Raw genomic sequence first — 21,071 nt, 5'->3', positions numbered from 1 at the left:
CACTAGGTTTAACTTGGTTCAGGTTTCCCAGAAGGTGATCTGGAATATCTGCAGAAGATCATGCTTATTATATAAGCCAGCACTGAAATTGGAAGGTCAATGGTGATATATGGGAAAGTCCTAGCTCAGGGTGGAAGATCTGTGCTATTGTGCTTATGAGTAGGATTTTTAATCTCCTGCCATTATAATAGCCTGAAGTAGGTGTGTTTCACCTATCACCTGCCAACTTGAACTCCTTTCTTACCCCCACCTTCTTATTCTGGCTTCAGCCCCCTTCCTTTCCAGTCTTGATGAGGATCTTGGCCCAAAACATTTGACTGTTTATTTATTTCCATAGATGCTGCCTGACCTCCTCAGTTCTTCCAGCATTTTGTGTGTTGCTCTGGATTTCCAACATCTGCAGACTCTGGCATTTATGGAGAATATCCAATATTATTTTCCACTTCAAAAGTTTTGTAGGACTCTGGGGATAACCAGGAGAAGTGGAACTGTTAGGGTCACATTTTCAAACAGATAGCGCAGGGAAGTTAAGTTGCATACTTTTATAAGCAGTAACAGTGCACAATTATAATTGGAGAATTGTTTTATTACTGTCACATGTACCAAGATATAGTGAAAATCTTGTCTTGCATACCTGTTAAGAGAATTTAGAACTGATCAAAAAGCAAAGTAGGCAAAGACCTCAAAGCTAGTTACCACCTTTATTTGTGAATTCACGGGGAGCCCTTCCACACAATGCCTCACCAACACAAGGTTACAATTCAAATTTATACAGTAAGTCTAATCACACTAGATCCAGATATTGTTTCTGCAATTTACGCAACATTTGCATGTATACAATTGGTTTCTCATTGAAGACATGATTTATTGTTAGTTAGCACAAGGAAGTTAGACCCATTTTTTAAAAATCACATTCTCCCCATGATTATGCTAACCCCCAGACCTCAAGCTTAACCCCTTTCCTGCACAGTCCCCTCCTTTTTGATCGGTAGTTCATCCCTATATCTCCTCATCTTCCGAATACAGGCTTCATAATCTGGGGGCAGAGGCTGCATGCTTAAGCAAACATCTTCTCAACTGATTCTGGTTTCATTTCAGGAAACATCCCCTACAGGTTTGGGTCGGGGGCTTGGCATCAAGGTGCAAATACATTGGATAACCAGTACAGTTAACACCAATATCAGCCTATAGTGTACGCTGGGTCCCCAACAGCCTCCAAAAATATTCCCTAGTGACTACCAAGACCCTAAGGAATAATAATAATGAAATTCCTCTCCTAGTTTCTTTATCTTTTCCATTTTCTCCTTAATGTGGCCTGCCAGATTAGTTATATACTCAAATTCATCTGGTATATAGGTACAGCACTCCTGTCCTATGATGACACAAGTGCCTCCTCTCTCGATTAACACAAAATATTAGGGCCATACGAATCCGCAAAGCCACAATTCTGGTAGCTACTATTTCAGCGGTTATTCATTTATTTGCAATTGTGTACCCACCGGAGCTAAGGCAGTACATTAGCTAACTTTTCGAGGGCTTAAGCCATCTGTGTCAATTCTTGAGCTACTCTGCCTGTCCCATACATAGGAAACTTAATCATCTAGAGCCTTACTGTATCCATAATCGCCTTCTTTCTTCCGGGTGGGCAAGAGAGTATCAGTTCATAAGAGTGACGTCCCGCCAGTACTACAAATCTGGGGTAACAACATCTGATCCATTTAAGAGGTAACCAGGGGAAAGCTTGATCCCTACATATCCAGTATGTGCTATTTAATAATTGCGGGGACCTTTCAGGGGTGTTGTGGTTACCCCGCCATAAATCAGTCTTTTCCCTGCATTTTCTCCTTCCCATTAACTGACCTGTCTTGTTTTCCTGACACCAGTACTTTTCATCTGTTTGAGTAGCTACATGCAATCTAGGCACAATTTCATTTGTTAAATTATAGTTAGCCTTATACCATCCTTCAAAGCAATTTCCCTTAAAGAATACCAATCCAGTTGACATCCATGTAGCCTTGTTCTTCCATTGATTATCTATTTCTTCCCTTTGTCTGGCTAGTAACAGATTTTACAACTGGTTATTTTATTGAAGCATTCTCGCTCTTTCTCATTGAAAGGAACTGGCCATAAGGGGAAAACCTCTTGCTCCATGCATTGGAATCCCCATGCGCACCCCACAGCTAATTATATTAGTCCGTGTGGCATATTCATGAGCTAAGCCCAAGTAAGTATTATAGGTTCTCCCCAGCTTAATAAACCCCATTTGTCCACACAACAAAAGTAATTTCTTCATAATTCAGCTTTCCATCTTCCCTTCTTCAGGAGACCCTGCCAGCATTGGCCTTCTTATCAACACCTCGAAGGGAGTCAGTTTAGTTGTCTGGCTCACCTGATTTCTTAGAGGGTATAATGTTATGGGAAGAGCCTCTAGCCATTTCAGTCTAGTTTCCTGACTACCTTAGCCAATGTATCTTTTAATCATTCATTCTTTCTGCTAGTATTGAGGAATGGGGCTGATATGGAAGGTGATATTCCCAAGTAAATCCTAACGTCTGACCCCAATTCCTTAATTAATTTACCTGTAAAATGTGTCCCTCTATCACTGTTAAAAGTATGGAACTCCAAATCTGGGAATAATTTCCTTCATTAATGTCTTACCCACAGTTTGGGTATCATCTTTTCTAGTGGAAAACCCTTCCACCCATTTGGAGAACATGTCCACTATTACTAATAGGAATTTATAACCCCCACTGGCAGGCATGTGCACAAAGTCTATTTGTATTTTGGCAAACGGTGCCTCCACAGATTGTTTTTCTGGCAAATTTCATAGCTTCACACGACCTGTCCTGCAATTACTGTTAATCCTGGTACAAACCATTGTTGTTGTATTTGATGTCCTTTTCCATGTACTAGTCAAACAAAGTCTTGTAGGAGATTCCTGGACGCGCAAGGCGATTACCCCCATCAGAGTCCCTGAAACACTACTTTTTCTTCCATACTCCCTTCTCCTTTTCCAGGGTCCTGTCTTAGGTGAAAATTAAATCTTTCAGATTTGGGGCATGGTTACAGGGATACATTGTACCTGCATACGTACTAGCTTAGCTTTTCCTTCACTAGCAGCTTTTCTAGCAGCCACATCATCAGCAGCATTTCCTTTGGCTATGGGATCTAAGGTATTATTGTGAGCTTCACACTTAATAATAGCAATTTGTTTTGGCAACTGAGCTGCTTGAAGTGGATTTTTAATGAGATGCGCATGCTGGATAGGTTTACGTGGACATAATGAACCCCTGACGTTGCCAAAGTGACCCAAAATCATGTACTGTCCCAAAGACATACCAAGAGTCTGTAAAGATGTTCACTGTGTAACCTTTGGTTCAAATGCAGGCTCATGTTAGAGCAAAAAGCTCAGCTGCCTGAGAAGATGTACCTTGAGTAAAGGTTCCTACCTCTAGAGTATCAAAGGGAGTTACTATCGCATAGGCTGCCAGTATGGTGTGGGCATTAGGCTTGCAAGAGGAACCATCCATAATGACTTAAATTTGGGTTATCAAGGGATACAGTGTCGGGTTGTGGTGATGTAACAGGCTCTACTACTTTTACACGGTTATGGGGCTCTGAGGACTCTGTCATTGGGACCAGCACAGCCGGTTGAGTGCGAGTGCTCTTCTAGGGCTACGTCCTCACTACACTGGATAAATCCATAACCAAAGCTTTTTCTCTTCGTTTTTACCCTCTGTCCACACTAAAACGACATTTTCAAACCCCGAAAACTGAGATTTTCAGAAACGCTCTCCAGAGTGTGTAATTTTGAAAACAGATTGGCCGGAGCTGTGTGGACGGGGTAACCGGAGAAATCTAAAAATGCTGTCATGACGTGCCGGAACAGATGGTGACGGCAGCGTGCCGTTTCATTGTTTTCTTGAACGCAACCCAACAATTTCAGAATAGACGGCAACGAGACTGAAGCCAGAAGAGTTAGAAATGTACTCACCAAATACTTTGACCCATAACTTACTGAATAAATAAGTATACTCACTTTGCCCTGTTTTCTGTCCTTGCTGTTATGAAAGTAGTTTACCTATTTATGCAAGTACTTCTCTGACAGTAGATGTGTGTGTAACAGCCTAATGTAACATTGTATGGAAATACAAGATATACTGATGCAGACATGTTTTATACATTTAACAAGGGGCTTTATTAATGCAACAGAGTTCGTCAGTTTTTCAATGTTCGTCGTCAGCCGGGTCATACTGTCCGTGAACTCCCTGTTGGTTGCCTCCATATGCTCCAGTATTTTTTTTTTAGTTTTAAGTCCTCCTGCATGAGAGCCAACAGCTGTCTGTCATTTAAGTTTTTCTAGTCTGTAACTGAACAAATGTGCAGCAAGTCTTTCACGGCAAGATTCGACACCAAACATGTCGTTTGTTTTCGGTAGATGTGTCCTGCGAATGCGCAGTAGGAGGAGGTTCACCGAAATATCCGTTTTAATGTGGACAGAGATATTTTTTAAAACACCTAGTGTGGACGCCTATTGTTTTCACGCGAAACCGGTATTTTCAAAATTATCCGGTCTAGAAACATAGAAACAGAAAATAGGTGCAGGAGTAGGCCATTCGGCCCTTGGAGCCTGCACCGCCATTCAGTATGATCATGGCTGATCATCCAGCTCAGAACCCTGTACCTGCTTTCTCTCCATACCGCCGATCCCTTTAGCCACAAGGGCCATATCTAACTTCCTCTTAAATATAGCCAATGAAACGGCCTCAACTGTTTCCTGTGGCAGAGAATTCCACAGATTCACCACTGTTTGTGTGAAGAAGTTTTTCCTCATCTCGGTCCTAAAAGGCTTCCTCTTTATCCTTAAACTGTGACCCCTCATTCTGGACTTCCCCAGCATCGGAAACAATCTTCCTGCATCTAACCTGTCCAATCCTTTTAGAATTTTATACGTTTCAATAAGATCCCCCCTCAATCTTCTAAATTCCATTGAGTATAAGCCTAGTCGATCCAGTCTTTCTTCATATGAAAGTCCTGCCATCCCAGGAATCAATCTGGTGAACCTTCTTTGTACTCCCTCTATGGCAAGAATGTCTTTCCTCAGATTAGGGGACCAAAACTGCACACAATACTCTAGGTGTGGTCTCACTAAGGCCTTGTACAACTGCAGTAGAACCTCCCTGCTCCTGTACTCAAATCCTTTTGCTATGAATGCCAACATACCATTTGCCTTTTTCACCGCCTGCTGTACCTGCATGCCCACCTTCAATGACTGGTGTACAATGACACCCAGGTCTCGTTGCACCTCCCCTTTTCCTAATCGGCCGCCGTTCAGATAATAATCTGTTTTCCAGTTCTTGCAACCAAAGTGCATAACCTCACATTTAAATTGCATCTGCCATGAATTTTCCCACTCACCTAACCTATCCAAGTCACCCTGCATCCTCTTAGCATCCTGCGCACAGCTAACACCGCCGCCCAACTTCGTGTCATCCGCAAACTTGGAGATGCTGCATTTAATTCCCTCGTCTAAATCATTAATATATATTGTAAACAACTGGGGTCCCAGCACTGAGCCTTGTGGTACCCCACTAGTCACTGCCTGCCATTCTGAAAAGGTCCCGTTTACTCCCACTTTTTGCTTCCTGTCTGCCAACCAATTCTCTATCCACATCAATACCATACCCCCAATACCGTGTGCTTTAAGTTTGCACACTAATCTCCTGTGTGGGACCTTGTCAAAAGCCTTTTGAAAATCTAAATATACCACATCCACTGGCTCTCCCCTATCCACTCTACTAGTTACATCTTCAAAAATTCTAGAAGATTCGTCAGAAATGATTTTCCTTTCACAGATCCATGCTGACTTTGTCCAATGATTTCACCTCTTTCCAAATGTGCTGTTATCACATCTTTGATAACCGACTCTAGCATTTTCCCCACCACCGATGTCACTAACTGGTCTATAATTCCCCGGTTTTTCTCTGCATTTTTTAAAAAGTGGGGTTACATTAGCCACCCTCCAATCCTCAGGAACTAATCCAGAATCTAAAGAGTTTTGAAAAATTATCACTAATGCATCCACTATTTCTTGGGCTACTTCCTTAAGCACTCTGGGATGCAGGCCATCTGGCCCTGGGGATTTATCTGCCTTTAATCCCTTCAATTTACCTAACACCACTTCCCTACTAACATGTATTTCCCTCAGTTCCTCCATCTCACTAGTCCCTCGGTCCCCTACTATTTCTGGAAGATTATTTATGTCCTCTTTAGCGAAGACAGAACCAAAGTAGTTATTCAATTGGTCTGCCATGTCCTTGTTCCCTATGATCAATTCACCTGTTTCTGACTGTAAGGGACCTACATTTGTCTAGACCAATCTTCTTCTTTTCACATATCTACGTCTAGTGTGGAAGTAGCCTAGAAGTTAAACTTGACTTGCTAAGTAACATAAGCTCGTATCCCGTACAGCAAACGGTGGTGAAATGTTACGTATCAGCTGAGTTGAGGAGCAGCATTACAGCCTGAGGTGTCAGTACAGGTGCAGGCATGAAGTAATATTAACTGTGCAGCCTTTTCGACCAATACTGATGTCACTGCCACTGCCCTTAAACATCCTGGCATTCCTCTAACCACTGGAGCAAAGGGTTGAATAATACTCCACTGGTCTTCATAAGCCACCATGTTCTAGGGTTAACACTGTACTTGTGAAACCCTCCTTTTCATTCACATACAGCTGGAACAGCTTGTTGTAGTCAGGCAATCCCAAAACGGGGACCTCATAAGCCTGCTCCATATCCTCAGTCCTTTGTATTGTATCAGATGCATCCTGGGTTACTGCGACTCATAGGGCAGTGTCATAGGTTCAGTATTTAGGTACCCAATGTCTGCAGTAATTCGTCATTTCTAGGAAAGTCATCATCTGTTTCTTAGTAACAGGTTTTGGAACCTGCACAATGGCAGTCACACGCTCCAGCCCTAATCAGTGGATTCCTTTGTGCAGTACATACTCCAGATAGGTTACTGTAGGCTGGCAGAGTTGTAATTCTGACAGGGAGGCTCTATGTCCTTTGACAGCCAAATTATTCAACAATGTCACAGAGTCTTCTCTACAATCAGTGAGTGTCTGTGAGGTCAACAATAAATTGTCTGCATATTATAAAATTATGCTGCCTCCAAGTAGTAGTAAATATGCTAGATCATCCCGTACAGCGGCTGCATAGACAGCCAGGCTTTCTGTATAGCCCTGCAGTAATCTTGACCATGTATATTGGTGTCCATTATATGTAAAAGCAAACAGATGCTGACTGTCCTCATGCAGTGGTATTGAGAAACAGGTAAAGCACAAATCAATCATCTTATGCCAACAGGAATCTGAATGGATGGAGGCCAGTATCACATTCGAGTCTGGAAGCACGGATGAAATGGGCTGCACTATCTGATTTACAGTCCACAAATCCTGAACAAACTGCCACTCCAGTCTCCCTGGCTTGGGGATGGGTAAGATTGGCATATTGCAAGGGCTCTGAGTTAGCCGCAGAACCCCTTGTTGCAATAGCATTCTTATGCCAGGTTCAGTGCGGCTGACAGCCTCTGGAGATGGGCAATATTGTCCGATGGAGGGTAGTCAGGAATTTCATTTAATCAGGCCAAGATCTTTCGTCAGGACTGAGACTCGGCCCAAAACATCAACTATTAATTTTCTTAAATGCTGTCTGACTTGCTGAGTTCCTCCATCATTTTGAGCCACTAAGCGAGCAAGTAACGCTGAGCCTTCAGAATAAAATCTTGGCAGTTACTGCAGTGGAACTGTAGACCTTTACGGATGCTAAGTATGCCATCCTTTTAAGTTCTTCTAAGCTTGGTAGTGTCTTTAGTAATTCATTGTCTTAATTGATTTGAACAAGTTTCTAATTGAAAAGAATGGTAATATTGAGACACTTTACCTTCCAGGAAAGAGAGGTTGGCGTTTGTGGGAATAAACGTTGAAAACATCATCACCCCAAAAGTAAGTGCATTTTTATTATGTGAAGGTGTGAACATTAAAGGCTAACACCTGGGGTTATTTTCAAAATGAAAGTAAGACTTTGGATTTAGGAAAAGGCTTGTGTGTTTATCACATTTGCTTTCAGAATCAAAGAACGTAGCACAGGAACAGACCCTTCTGCCTACGATGTCTGTGCTGACCATGATGCCAGATTGAACTAATCCTATCTGCCTGCACGTGAGCGATACCCCTCCATTCCCTGCATGTTCATGTGTCTGTCTAAACTCTCTCAAACTTCACTGTCACATCTGATTCCAATGCCACCACCCTTAATAGCCTATACATCTTCTTTAAAATTCCTCCCTCTAACTTTAAAGGCGTGTCCTCAAGTATTTGACATTTCTGCCCCATGTCCTCTAGTATTTGACATTTCTATTCCATGTCCTCGAGTATTTGACATTTCTATTCCATGTCCTCGAGTATTTGGCATTTCTATTCCATGTCCTCGAGTATTTGGCATTTCTATTCCATGTCCTCGAGTATTTGGCATTTCTATTCCATGTCCTCGAGTATTTGACATTTCTATTCCATGTCCTTGAGTATTTGGCATTTCTATTCCATGTCCTCGAGTATTTGGCATTTCTATTCTATGTTCTCGAGTATTTGGCATTTCTATTCTATGTTCTTGAGTATTTGACATTTCTATCCCATGTCCTTGAGTATTTGGCATTTCTATTCCATGTTCTCGAGTATTTGACATTTCTACCTGGTGTTCTCGAGTATTTGAAATTTCTACCCCGTGTTCTCGAGTATTTGATATTTCTATCCTGTGCCCTTGAGTATTTGACATTTCTATCCTGTGCCCTCTAGTATTTGATATTTTTATCGTGTCCTCGAGTATTTGACATTTCTACCCCGTGTTCTCGAGTATTTGATATTTCTATCCTGTGCCCTTGAGTATTTGACATTTCTATCCTGTGCCCTCTAGTATTTGATATTTCTATCTCGTGTCCTCGAGTATTTGACATTTCTATCCTGTGCCCTCTAGTATTTGATACTTCTATCTTGTATCCTCGAGTATTTGACATTTCTACCCCGTGTTCTCGAGTATTTGACATTTCTATCCTGTGCCCTTGAGTATTTGACATTTCTATCCTATGCCCTCTAGTATTTGATACTTCTATCTTGTGTCCTCGAGTATTTGACATTTCTATCCCGTGCCTTCTAGTATTTGACATTTCTATCCCGTGGCCTCGAGTATTTGACATTTCTATCCCGTGCCTTCTAGTATTTGACATTTCTATCCCGTGGCCTCGAGTATTTGACATTTCTATCCCGTGGCCTCGAGTATTTGACATTTCTATCCCGTGCCTTCTAGTATTTGACATTTCTATCCCGTGGCCTCGAGTATTTGACATTTCTATCCTGTGCCCTCTAGTATTTGATACTTCTATCTTGTGTTCTCAAGTATTTGATATTTCTATCCCGTGCCTTCTAGTATTTGACATTTCTATCCCGTGGCCTCGAGTATTTGACATTTCTATCCCGTGCCTTCTAGTATTTGACAGTTCTATACTCTGCCCACTAGTATTTCACATTTGTATCGGGAAGAATGTCAAATACCATCTATTAGCTCTCATAATTTTATAAATCTCTGTTAGATTTATTCCTTTTATTTAGAGATACAGTGTGGAGTAGGCCCTTCCGGTCCTTTGAGCCCCACAATTCCAGCAACCTCCAACAATCCCTATCTAATCTCTTAATCTAATCATCGGACAATTTACAATGACCACTCAACCAATCCAGTATGTCTTTAGACTGTGGGTGGAAACCAGAGCACTAAGAGAAAACCTGCTTTTCACGGGGAAGATTTAGTCTTCTTAAAGATGGTGTCATAATTGAACTCCGAATTCTGACAGCGTAAGCTGTTGTGCGAACTGCTACGCTACTATGGCGCCCAAAGAGGTTAACTTTATTTGTCACATGTACATCAAAATATACAGTGAAATGCATTGTTTTGCATAAGATCAAAGATTGCGCTAAGCAACCTGCAAGTGTCACCACACTTCTGGTGCCAACAAAGCATGCCTACAACCTACTAACTCAAACTGTATGTCTTTAATGTGGGAGGAAACTGGAGCACCTGGAGGAAACCCATGGAGTCACAGGGGAAGTATACAAACTCCTTATAGACAGCGGCAGTAATCAAACCTGATCTTACAGCTGGATGCTGTAAAGCACTGCATTAGCTGCTATGATACCATGCAGTTCAACAACACTCTCATGTCTGCCTTCAGTCTCTGGCATTGCAAGATTATCTAACCTGGAGACTACTTCTTCACCCTCTCCAAAACTTCTGGTCTTTCCTGTAATGTAACCAGAACTGCACACAATACTCCCAAATCTGAAATTTCACAATTTAAAATCTTTTTGTCTGAAAATTGGAATTGAAAATATTTAAAATCTGCTGAAGGTGGACAAATAGTGAGATATTATCTGAAAGAGAGGGGGGATTAGTGGGATTCTGACCTACCCTGCATGCAGAGATAAGGCGCTCTTCTTGAGGCTGACTGGTATATTTCTCTCCCCTTGTTCCAAATGGTTAGGTGAAAGGTGTAGTGCTATTCTATAAAAAAGACTAGCAGTTCCCAGAGAAGCAGATACTTTTAAATTAAAAGAATCTCCACACTAAAACAGCTCTTGGAACCACTCTCTTACTGTACCAAAGACCCATGTTCAACTCTGACTTCTGGTCCTGTCTGTGTGGAGTCTGCATGTTTTCACTCTGAAAGTGTGGGTCCCTTGGTGATCCAGTTCCCTCACACAGGTTGGGAAATTAAGTGGTTGTTGTAAATAAGCCCATAAGACATAGGAGCAGAATTAGGCCATTTAGCCCATCAAGTCTGCTCTGCCATTCCTTCATGGCTGATTTATCACCTATCTCTATCCCATTCTCCTGCGTTCTTCCCATAACCTTAGAAGCCCTGACTAATTGAGAACCTATGAACCTCCACTTTAAATATACTCAATAACTTGGCCTCCACAGCCATCTGTGGCTAGGAATTCTCTTCATCTCTGTTCTAAATTAATGTTCCTCTAGTCTGACGCAGTGCCATCTGGTCCTAGTCTCACCCACTCTAGGAAACATCCTCTCCATATCCACTCAATCCAGACCTTTCAATATTCATTAAGTTTCAAAGAGATGCCCCCTCATTTTTCTAAATTCCATCTGGTACAGGCCCAGAGCTATCAAATGCTCCTCATATATTAACCCTTTCATTCTTGGAATCACTCTCATGAACCTCCTCTGGACCTTCTCCAGTGCCAGCACATCTTTTCTCAGATGGGGGCCCAAAACTGCTCAGAATTCTTCAAGTGCGGTCTGACCAGTGCCTTTTAAAGTCTTAGCATCGCATCCTTGCTCTTATATTCTAGTCCCCTTGTAATGAATGCTAACGTTGCATTTGCATTTGCCTTCCTTATCACTGCAAGTTAATCTTTAAGGAATCTTGCACAAGGATCCCCATGTCCCTTTGCACCTTTTATTTTTGAATGTTCTCCCCATTTAGAAAATAACGTACATCTTTATTACTTCTGCCAAAGTGCATGACCATGTACTTCTCTGCACTATATTTCATCTAACACTTCTGTGCCTATTCCTTTAATCTGTCTTAAGCCCTTCTGCAGATTCCCTGCTTCATCAGTGCATCCAGAATTGACTTTCCCCAAATGAACTCAACCACAAGTGCTCTAAAAAGTCATCTTGTAGGTATCCTTTAAATTCCCTCTCTTGGGATCCAGCACCAGCCTGATATCTACCTGCATATTGAAATCCTTCATCACTATTGTAACATTGCCCTTTTTACATGCCTTTTCTATTTCTCATTGCAATTTGTATCCCACATCCTGACTACTGTTCAGAGGCCTGGATATAACTCCCATCAAGGCCTTTTTACCCTTGTAGTTTCTTAACGCTGCTCATCAGGATTTTACATCTTCTAATCCTATTCTGCCTCTTTTTAAGGATTTGATTTAATTTTTTATCAAAAGAGCCACCCCACACACTCCATTTACCTGCCTGTCCTTTTGATGCAATGTGTATCCTTGGATGTTTAGCTCCCAACTGTGATCTTTCAGCCTCGACTCAGTGTGATGCTCACAACAACATACCTGCCAATTTCTGTTTGTGCTGCAAGATCAGCTACCTTATTCCATATACTGTGTACATTGAAATATAACACATTCAGTCCTGTATTCATCACCCTTTTTGATTTTGCCCCAATGTTACACTTCAACACATCCCACTTACTGCAAACTTACTTTTTCATCTGCCTGCCCTTCCTTGCAGTCACATTACACACTGCATCTACTTTTATACCAACTGTCTCATCCTTAGCCCTATCATTCTGGTTCCCATCCCATCCCATATTAGTTTAAATCCTCCCACTAGCTCTAGCAAACATGTCACAAGGATATTTGTCCCCATTGGGTTCAGGGGTAATTTGTCCTTTTTATATAGGTCAATACTTCCCCCAAAGAGATTACAGTTATCCAGAAACCTGAAACTCTGCTCCTTGCTCCAACTTCTCAGTCATGCATTCATTTACCAAATCATCCTATTTTTACCCTTACTGGCATGTCACACAGGCAGCAGTCTAGAGACTGCTACCCTGGAAGTCCTGCTTTTCAGTTTTCTACCTAATAATCTGTTTTCAGAACCTCCTCCTATTTCCTACCTATATCATTGGTATCAATATGTACCATGTTTTCTGCCTGTTCACCTTCCCCTTTTAGAAAGCTGTGGACCTGATCCAAGACGCCCCTGACCCTGGCATTTGGGAGTGAGGTATAGAGTTGGAGGGGTGGGGGGAGGTTGCTGAGAATGTGTTTCTCTGGTTTCGTCTGCAGAATCTTTTGTGTAAATAGGTGGTTGATGGTCAGCACCTCACTTCTTGTTCTCTTTTTGCACAGATTTATTTATTTTGTGTACATATTTTTTATTGTGACTTATAGCAGTTTTTAATGTATTGCATTGTACTGCTGCTGCAAAACAATTTTTACATTATATTAGATAGTGATAATAAATCTGATTCTGATTTTCATCCCTGTGGTGTACATCGGGGAAAATAAATGTCTGCTCTGGACAAAGGTCACATTTTCAAAGGTGCATCTATAATTTGAAGGTAAATAAGTACAAAGGTAGATCTCCAAGACTGCTCCCTCATTCCAAAAGCTAACAGCAAATTCTCAACCCAATTTTCCCAGCTATCTTGATTCCCTGAGTGACCACCAAGACCTTTGTTGTGGACAGCCAGGGCCGTTTTCTCAGGGTAAAAATGGCTAATACAAGAGAGCATAATTTTAAAGTGAAGGAAAGCACAGGAGGGATGTCAAAAGTAGGTTATTTACTACAGAGATGTAAATGTGTGGAACACACTGCCAGGGGTAGTGCTGGGACAGATACATTAGGGATATTTAAGAGACTCTTAGATAGGCACGTGGATGAAAGGAAAATTGAGGCTATGTGGGAGGGGAAAGTTAGATTGATTTTAGAGTAGGTTAAATGGGACTAGGCAGAATAACAGTTTAGCACAGACTGGGTGGGCAAAAAGGCCTGTTTCTGTGCTATGTGCTCTATGACTCTAAAACAGGGGATCCCAACATGGAGTCCACCGTCCCCTTGGTTAATAGTAGTGGTCCATGCCATAAAAAAGTTTGGGAATCTCTGCTCTATAAGGTCAGCCCAACATCTAGGGTCGAAGGGCCTGTGTATTATTGTTCTACATGTGGTCTGGGCAGGTTTCAGGCTTGCAGGAGTATGCAACTGGTTGATGCCCATTTTCTGGATTGCTTGATGGAATGCGGATGAAACAGGTTGGGGAGAGAGATGAAGGGCACTATGGTAACATAGTGGTAACAGCTCAAAGCATCAGAGTTAAGCTTCAATGCCGTCTGCAAAAAATTTGTACATCCTTCCCATGAGTATGTGGGTTTCCTCTGGGGTGCTGAGGTTTCCTCCCAAAATGCACTGGTTAGTAGGTTAATTGGTCATTGTAAATTGTCCTGTGATTAGGCTAGGGTTAAATAGGTGGATTGCTGGGTGGTTCAGCCCATTCAGCCTGTAGGGGCTGTTCCACATTGTATCTCCAAATAAATTTTAAAAATTAAAAAAAGGAAAGAAGGAAAGCTCCAAAAAACAAGTGTCTGATTAATGTCTGTGCAATAGAGGAAGATGCAGCAGTACCACACTAGCAAGAACTATAAATCTCATGAGCTGTGAAATGAATTTCTAAGCTGGTTATGTCATGGGGTTCAGACATCAGCTCACCTCTGCCTAATGCTTTTACTCTTCTCAGGATTTAGTACCAGAAGAGCCAGAAATTAAAGACTACAAATCCTTGGAAAGGCGATCAGGGAGAACACGGAGATCCATCAATTACAGGTATGGTTTTCTCTGCTTGTGCAAATGGTATTTAACATCTGATGCTTGAAAGAGCATATGGCCACCTCTCTCTTACTCCATTGGGAATTCTACTGTGTACCATGGTTATTGTAAATAAAGATGAGTGATCCCTAATCTGTGTCAATTAACTGAAGTCAGAGTTCTGGAGAATTCATTCGGAAAGGGACTCATAGAACATAGAGTAGTACAGTACTGTACAGACCTTTTGTCCCACAATGTTGTACCGACCTTTTAACTTATTCTATGATCAATTTAGCCCTTCTCTCCTACATAGCCCCTCAATTTTTATTTCATCCATGTGCCCATCTAAGAGTTTCTTTAATGTCCCTAATTTATTTGGATATTCCATGCACTCACCATTCTCTATGCAAAACAACATAGTTCTGACATCCCCTATACTTTCCTACCTTTAAATTCTGCTCGCTCCCCCACCCCCCCATGTTAGCCATTTCTGCCCTGAGAAAAGGTTTCTGACTGTCCACAATCAAATCTATCAAATGTCTCACCCTCGTTCACTCTAAAGAGTTCGCCCTAGTTCACTCAACATATAAGACATGCTCTCTAATCCAGGTTAATAAAGGCCAACACACGTGTTATGCCTTCTTAGCCACCATCAACTTCCTTTGTCATTCTTGTTTTTTGTTGCTGAGATATAATGTTGCTGTGAGCCCCGTGGGATATTTCACTGTGGAAAGTGGTGATAGAAAGATCTCTGCTTGGTTTTTCCCATTGTAATGATCTGCCTGTCCCCTGAGTCAGTACATTAAATACATTGCAGTGAGAAGCTTGCTCCCTTTGGTGAATTAAAGCAGTTAAGAATATTTGATTAAGGTGATTAGACAAGCTATTCATTTTGACAATCAAGATTACCATATCACCAGTTTAGCCTGGAATTATAGAGTGCTACAGACAGAAACATGCCAATTGACCCATCCAGTCCATTCTGAACTGTCATTCCGCCCTAGTCACATTGATCCACACGTGGACCATAGCCCTCCATACCACTCCCATCCATGTACCTATTCAAGCTTTCCAGTCCTGATGAAGGGTCTCAGCCAAAGATGTCCACTGTTGTGTGTGTTACTTATCCAATCTTCTCTTAAATGTTGCAATCAAACCCTCATCCACCACGTCCACTGGCAGCTCATTCCACACTTTCACCTCTGAAGAAATTTCCCCTCAGGTTCCCCTTAAATAATTCATCTTTCATCCATAACCTATGACCTCTAGTTCTATTGTCACCCGATCTCTGTGGAAAAAGCCTGCTTATATTTACCTTATCTATACCCCTCATAATTTGGTATACTTCTATCAGATCTCCCCTCATTCTCTTATGTTCCAGGGAATAAAGTCCTGACCTATTCAACTTTTCCCAATAACTCAGAAAATTAACTAGTCTCTTCCTCTTAAAGTGTGACTTTAGAGCATAGAACATAGAAATCTACAGCGCATTACAGGCCCTTCGACCCACACTGTTGTGCTGACCATGTACCTTACTCTATAAACAGCCTAGAATGATCTTACCGCGGAGCTCTCTATTTTTCTAAGCTCCATGTACCTATCTAACAGTCTCTTAAAAGACCCTATTGTATCTGCCTCCACCACTGTCAGCGGCAGTGCATTCCATCCATCCACTCTATGTGAAAAACTTACCCCTGACATCCTCTCTGTACCTATTTCCAAGCACCTTAAAACTATGCCCCTCATGTTAGCCTTTTCAGCCCTGGGGAAAAAAGCCACTGACTCGCCACACGATTAATGCCTCTCATCATCTTATACACCTCTATTAGCTCACCTCTCATCTTCCGTCACTCTAAGGAGAACAGGCCAAGTTCACTCAACCTATTCTCATAAGGCTTGCTCTCCAATCCAGGCAACATCCTTGTAAATCTCCTCTGCACGCTCTCTCTATAGTATCTATATCCTTCCTGTAGTGAAGTGACTGGAACTAAACCAAGTGGGCTCTGACCAAGGTCTTATATAGCTGGAACATTACCTCACGGTTCTTGAACTCTTGACTTTATGAGGGCTTTTTAAAAGTGATTTTTTTTTTAATGAGTGCATGGTGTCTGATAGTCTGTGGTTTCCCAGTTTAGCAGTCATTTGCTTTCTCAACCTGAAATATTAATGTGTGAAGCTGTCAATTTATAAGTAGTTTAAGGCATTAAGCTTTAATGTGAGTATTTCTTATGCAGGTTTGATGAGTTTGATGATGCAATCGATGAAGCAATACATGAAGACATACAGGAGGCAGAGGGCAAAGGTCAGAACTGAGTTCACTTTTTAAAGAAAAAGTCTTCTTCCCACCCCCCCCCCCCCACCCTACCCCCATTTAAAGTTACTGTGCCGGCAATTTTGAAGGAAATGCCACTTTGGCACTTACAGCAAGAGGTTTGGAGAAACATAAAAAGAATTGGTAATTGGCTTATTATTGTCTCATGTATAGTCAATTACTTTATTTTGCTTGCCAGTAGGATTAGTGAGTTGTGGGCATGCTATGCTGGTGCTGGAAGGGTGGAGACACTTGCAGGATGCCCAGCACAATTGTTGCTGATTTGATTTGATGCAAACAACGTTTTTCACTGTATGTTTCGATGTACATGTGACAAATAATGCTAACCTATAAATTTTGAAAATCCACACAGATTATTTCATTGCAGCAGTGAGTTCATTAAAGTAGTATAAAAGAAAATATCAGAATGCTGAATAATGTTTACAGTCACAGAGAAAGTGCGGTGCAGGCAGACAGTAAGGTGCAAGGCCATGAGCTCATTAAGTTAAGAGTTCATCTTATTGTACTGTACTAGGGAATTGTTCAGTAGTCTTAAATGAGCAGTTTTGGGCTGTTATCTAAGAAAGGATCTGCTGGCATTGGAGAGTGTCCAGAGGAGGCTCATTGGAATGATCCCAGGATCAAAACATAATGAGGAGCATGTGATGGTTCTGAGCCTGTATTTGCTGGAGTTTAAAATGAGGGGTGGGTGGGTGGGAGAGAAACTCATTAAATCCTATCGAACATTGAAAGGCATCGCTTGAGTGGACGTGGAGGATGTTTCCTACAGTACAGGAGTCTAGGCCCAGAGGACACAGCCTCAGGATAGAAAGACATTCCTTCAGAACAGAGATGAGGAGGAATTTCTTTAGCCAGAGGTTGGTGAATCTGTGGAATTCTTTGCCACCGACACCTGTCGAAGCCAAGCATAGTTAAGGCAGAGGTTGATAGTTTCTAGATTAGTAAGGGTGTCAAAGGTTACAGGGGAAGGGAAGAAGAATGTAGTTGAGAGGGATAATAAACCAGCCATGATGGGATGCTGGAGCAGACCTGATGGGCTGAATGGGCTAATTCTAATCCTATATCTTATAACAGCAGAATGAAATTGTCCTCGAGCCTGGTGATACGTGCTTTTAGGCATTTGGACCTTCTGCCCAATGGGAGGGGAGAGTAAGAAAATGTTTGGGGATAGGAGTGTTGCATATACCTTTGAAATGTTGTAATGTTGATGCATTAGATTGTCTGCAGACATAAAGAGTACTTCTGAAGAGCAGATATTGAGTAGAAGGGTCCATGTTCACCAGAGTTTAGAAGAAAGACATGAAGCATAAAATATTCTGAAAGCAATTGGCAGACTAGATGCTGAGAAACTTTGTTTAACTGGGCAGTTTGGAATTAGTAGTCATGATTTCAGGATAAGGTTCAGATATTTACAACTAATTGAAAAAAAGTAATGCTTACTTCAGCGTTGGGCAAGTTGTTAGAGAAGATCCTGAAGGCAGGCTTTGTGAGCATTTGGAGAGACATAATCTGATAAGGGATATGGCTTTGTAAAGGGCAGGTCGTGCTTTACGAGCCTGTTTGAATTCTTTGAGGATGTAACAAAACACGTTGATGATTGTAGAGCAGTGGATGTAGTGTATATGGATTTTAGTAAGGCATTTGATAAAGTTCACCATGCAAGGCTCATTCAGAGAGTAAGGAGGATGGGATCTGAGGAGACCTTGCTTTGTGGATCCAGAATTGGCTTTGGAAGGCAAAGAGTGGTTGTGGATGGTTCGAATTCTGCATGGAGGATGGTGAGCAGTGGTGTTCCACAGGGATCTATTCTGGGATCCCTCCTCTTTGTGATTTTTATAAATTACCGTGATGAGGAAGTAGAAAGGTGGGTTAGTAAGTTTGCTGATGACACAAAAGTTGGGGGTGTTGTGGATAGTCTGGAGGGTTGTCAGAGGTTACAGTAGGACATCGATAGGATGCAGAACTGGGCAGAGAAGTGGTAGATGGAGTTCAACTCAGATAAGTGTGAGGTGGTTCATTTTGGTAGGTCAAATTTAAAGACAGAATATATTAATAGACTCTTGGCAGTGTGGAGGACCAGCGAGATCTTGGAGTCCATGTCCATAGGACACTCAAAGCTGCTGCACAGGTTGACAGTGTTGTTAAGAAGGCGAATGGTGTGATGGTCTTCATCAACCATTGGATTGAGTTCAAAGCCATGAGGTCATGTTAAAGCTATATCAGACTTTAGTTAAACCGCATTTGGAGTACTGTGTTCAGTTCTGATCACCTCACTACAGGAAGGATGTGAATACTATAGAGAGAGTGCAGAGGAGATTTACAAGGATGTTGCCTGGATTGGAGAGTATGCCTTATGAGAATAGGTTGAGTGAACTGGGCCTTTTCTCCTTGGAGTGGCAAAGGATGAGTAGTGACCTGATAGAGGTATATCAGATGATGAAAGGCATTGATCGTGTGGATAACCAGAGGCTTTTCCCGGGGCTGAAATGGCCAACATGAGGGGCATAGTTTTAAGGTGCTTGGAATTTGGTGCTTGGTAGAAGGGGGTTGTCAGAGGTAAGGTTTTCACACACAGTGTGGTAGGTACTTGGAATGCACCGGCAGCAACAGTGGTAGAGGTGGGATATAATAGGGTCTTTTAAGAGACTTTTATAGGTACATGGAGCTTAGAAAAATAGAGGGCCATGTGGTAGGGAAATTTTAGGCAGTTTTTAGAGTAGGTTACATGGTTGGCACAACATTGTGGGCCGAAGGTCCTGTAATGTGCTGTAGATTTTTATGTTCTATGTTACTCAAGTGAATCTGTAAATCTTGTGGTCTTGAAGGATTCTGTGTGAGTATATTCAAAGTCACCAAAGCCACACAAAAAGAAAAGTTTTTTTTCTTCATTTGGTGCTTCTGACATGGCCTTCTCTACATCTGTGAGACCAAGCGATTTGGCGATTGTTTGACAGAAAACTTTTATGCTCAGTGCACAGTGCTTACCCCAAACTCCCAGTTATAAGCTATAAGCTATTTCAATTTCCCATTCTATTCCCACACTGACCTGTCTATCCTTTATTTTATTTAAAGATACAGTGCTGAATGGGCTCTTCTGGCCCTCCTAACTGCACCATCCAGCATCCCACTAATTTAACTCTTGCCTAATCACGGGACAATTTACAATCAGCAATTAATATACTAACTGGCATGTTTTTGGATTGTGGGAAGAAATTGGAGCTCCCAGTGGAAACCCATGCACACAGGAAGGATTGTCTTACAGAGGATGCAGGAAATTCTGATGCCCTGAGCTATAATAGCATTGAACTAACCATTACACTACAGTGGCACCCCATGGCCTTCCCTACTGCCGGGAACTTGCATTTTCTGCAAAGACAGGACAGCTCAGTCTCTTAAGGGCAGAGGAGTGGGTTATGCTCTTATGATCAACTCACCATACTGTACAAACATGGTAGTTCTGTCTCTCACCTGACCTGGAACATCAAGCAATCAGATGTCCATTTACCTGTCAAAGGATCTACCTGCCGTCATCCTGGTGGTGGTGTCCATTACACCTCAGGCTAATGTCAAGCAGGCACTGGAGGAGCTGAGCAAAACAATCAACAGACACAAAACTGCACTCTGTGATGCCTTACAGGAGATTTCAGCCAGGCCTGCTTGAAGAAATCAGAAATCTCTGAACAACTACCACCAACATATCTCCAATGAAACCAGAGGAACCAACACTTGACCACTGTTACACCACTATCAAGAATGCTTACATGCCATTCCCATGCCAACACTTTTGGAAAGTCTGATTACCTGGTCATACTCGTACTCCCAGGGTATAGACAGAGAGTAAAGACTGCAGCATCAGTAGTGAGGACCAGAAGGTATGGTCAAGGGAGATGGAGGAGTGCTTACAGGACTGCTTTGAGTTGATGGACTGGACAATATTCAGGGATTCATCTTTGAATCTGAATGAGTATGCCACAGTTGTCACCAACTTCAGGAATTGTGTGGATGCATGTTTGCCTTCAAGAACATATTGGACATATCCAAACCAAAAGCTGTGGGTGAACTAGGAGATTTGTAGTCTGCTGAGGGCTAGATTTGTGGCATTCAAGACCGTTGATCCAGAACTATACCAGAGGTTCCAGGTATGACCTACAGAAAGCTATTTTAAGGGCAAGAAAACAATTCTGATTGAGATTAGAGGTAGAAATGGATTCAAGTCAGCTCTGGCAGGATGCAGGAATTGCAGGCCATTGCTTCTTATAAAGCAAAAACATTATGAATGGTTTTGATGCTTCATTCCCAGATGAACTCAATGCCTTTTATGCACACTG

The 21,071-nt window shown here is 41.9% G+C and overlaps 1 protein-coding gene across 7 annotated transcripts in view; it reads left to right on the top strand.

Moving 5' to 3' along the window:
- Positions 1–21,071, top strand: part of rsf1a (remodeling and spacing factor 1a) — a 124,785-nt gene that overhangs the window by 82,404 nt on the left and 21,310 nt on the right. For all 7 annotated transcript variants that reach the window (XM_073044307.1, XM_073044304.1, XM_073044303.1 and 4 more), the window contains exons 10-12: positions 7,954–8,008; positions 14,344–14,429; positions 16,646–16,713. In XM_073044307.1, coding sequence (XP_072900408.1) covers positions 7,954–8,008; positions 14,344–14,429; positions 16,646–16,713 — 209 coding nt within the window. The remainder of the gene's footprint in view (positions 1–7,953; positions 8,009–14,343; positions 14,430–16,645; positions 16,714–21,071) is intronic.

This window comes from Hemitrygon akajei, chromosome 4, assembly GCF_048418815.1.
Source record: "Hemitrygon akajei chromosome 4, sHemAka1.3, whole genome shotgun sequence".
Lineage (NCBI taxonomy): Eukaryota > Metazoa > Chordata > Chondrichthyes > Myliobatiformes > Dasyatidae > Hemitrygon > Hemitrygon akajei.
This window is presented reverse-complemented; position numbering and strand designations above follow the sequence as displayed.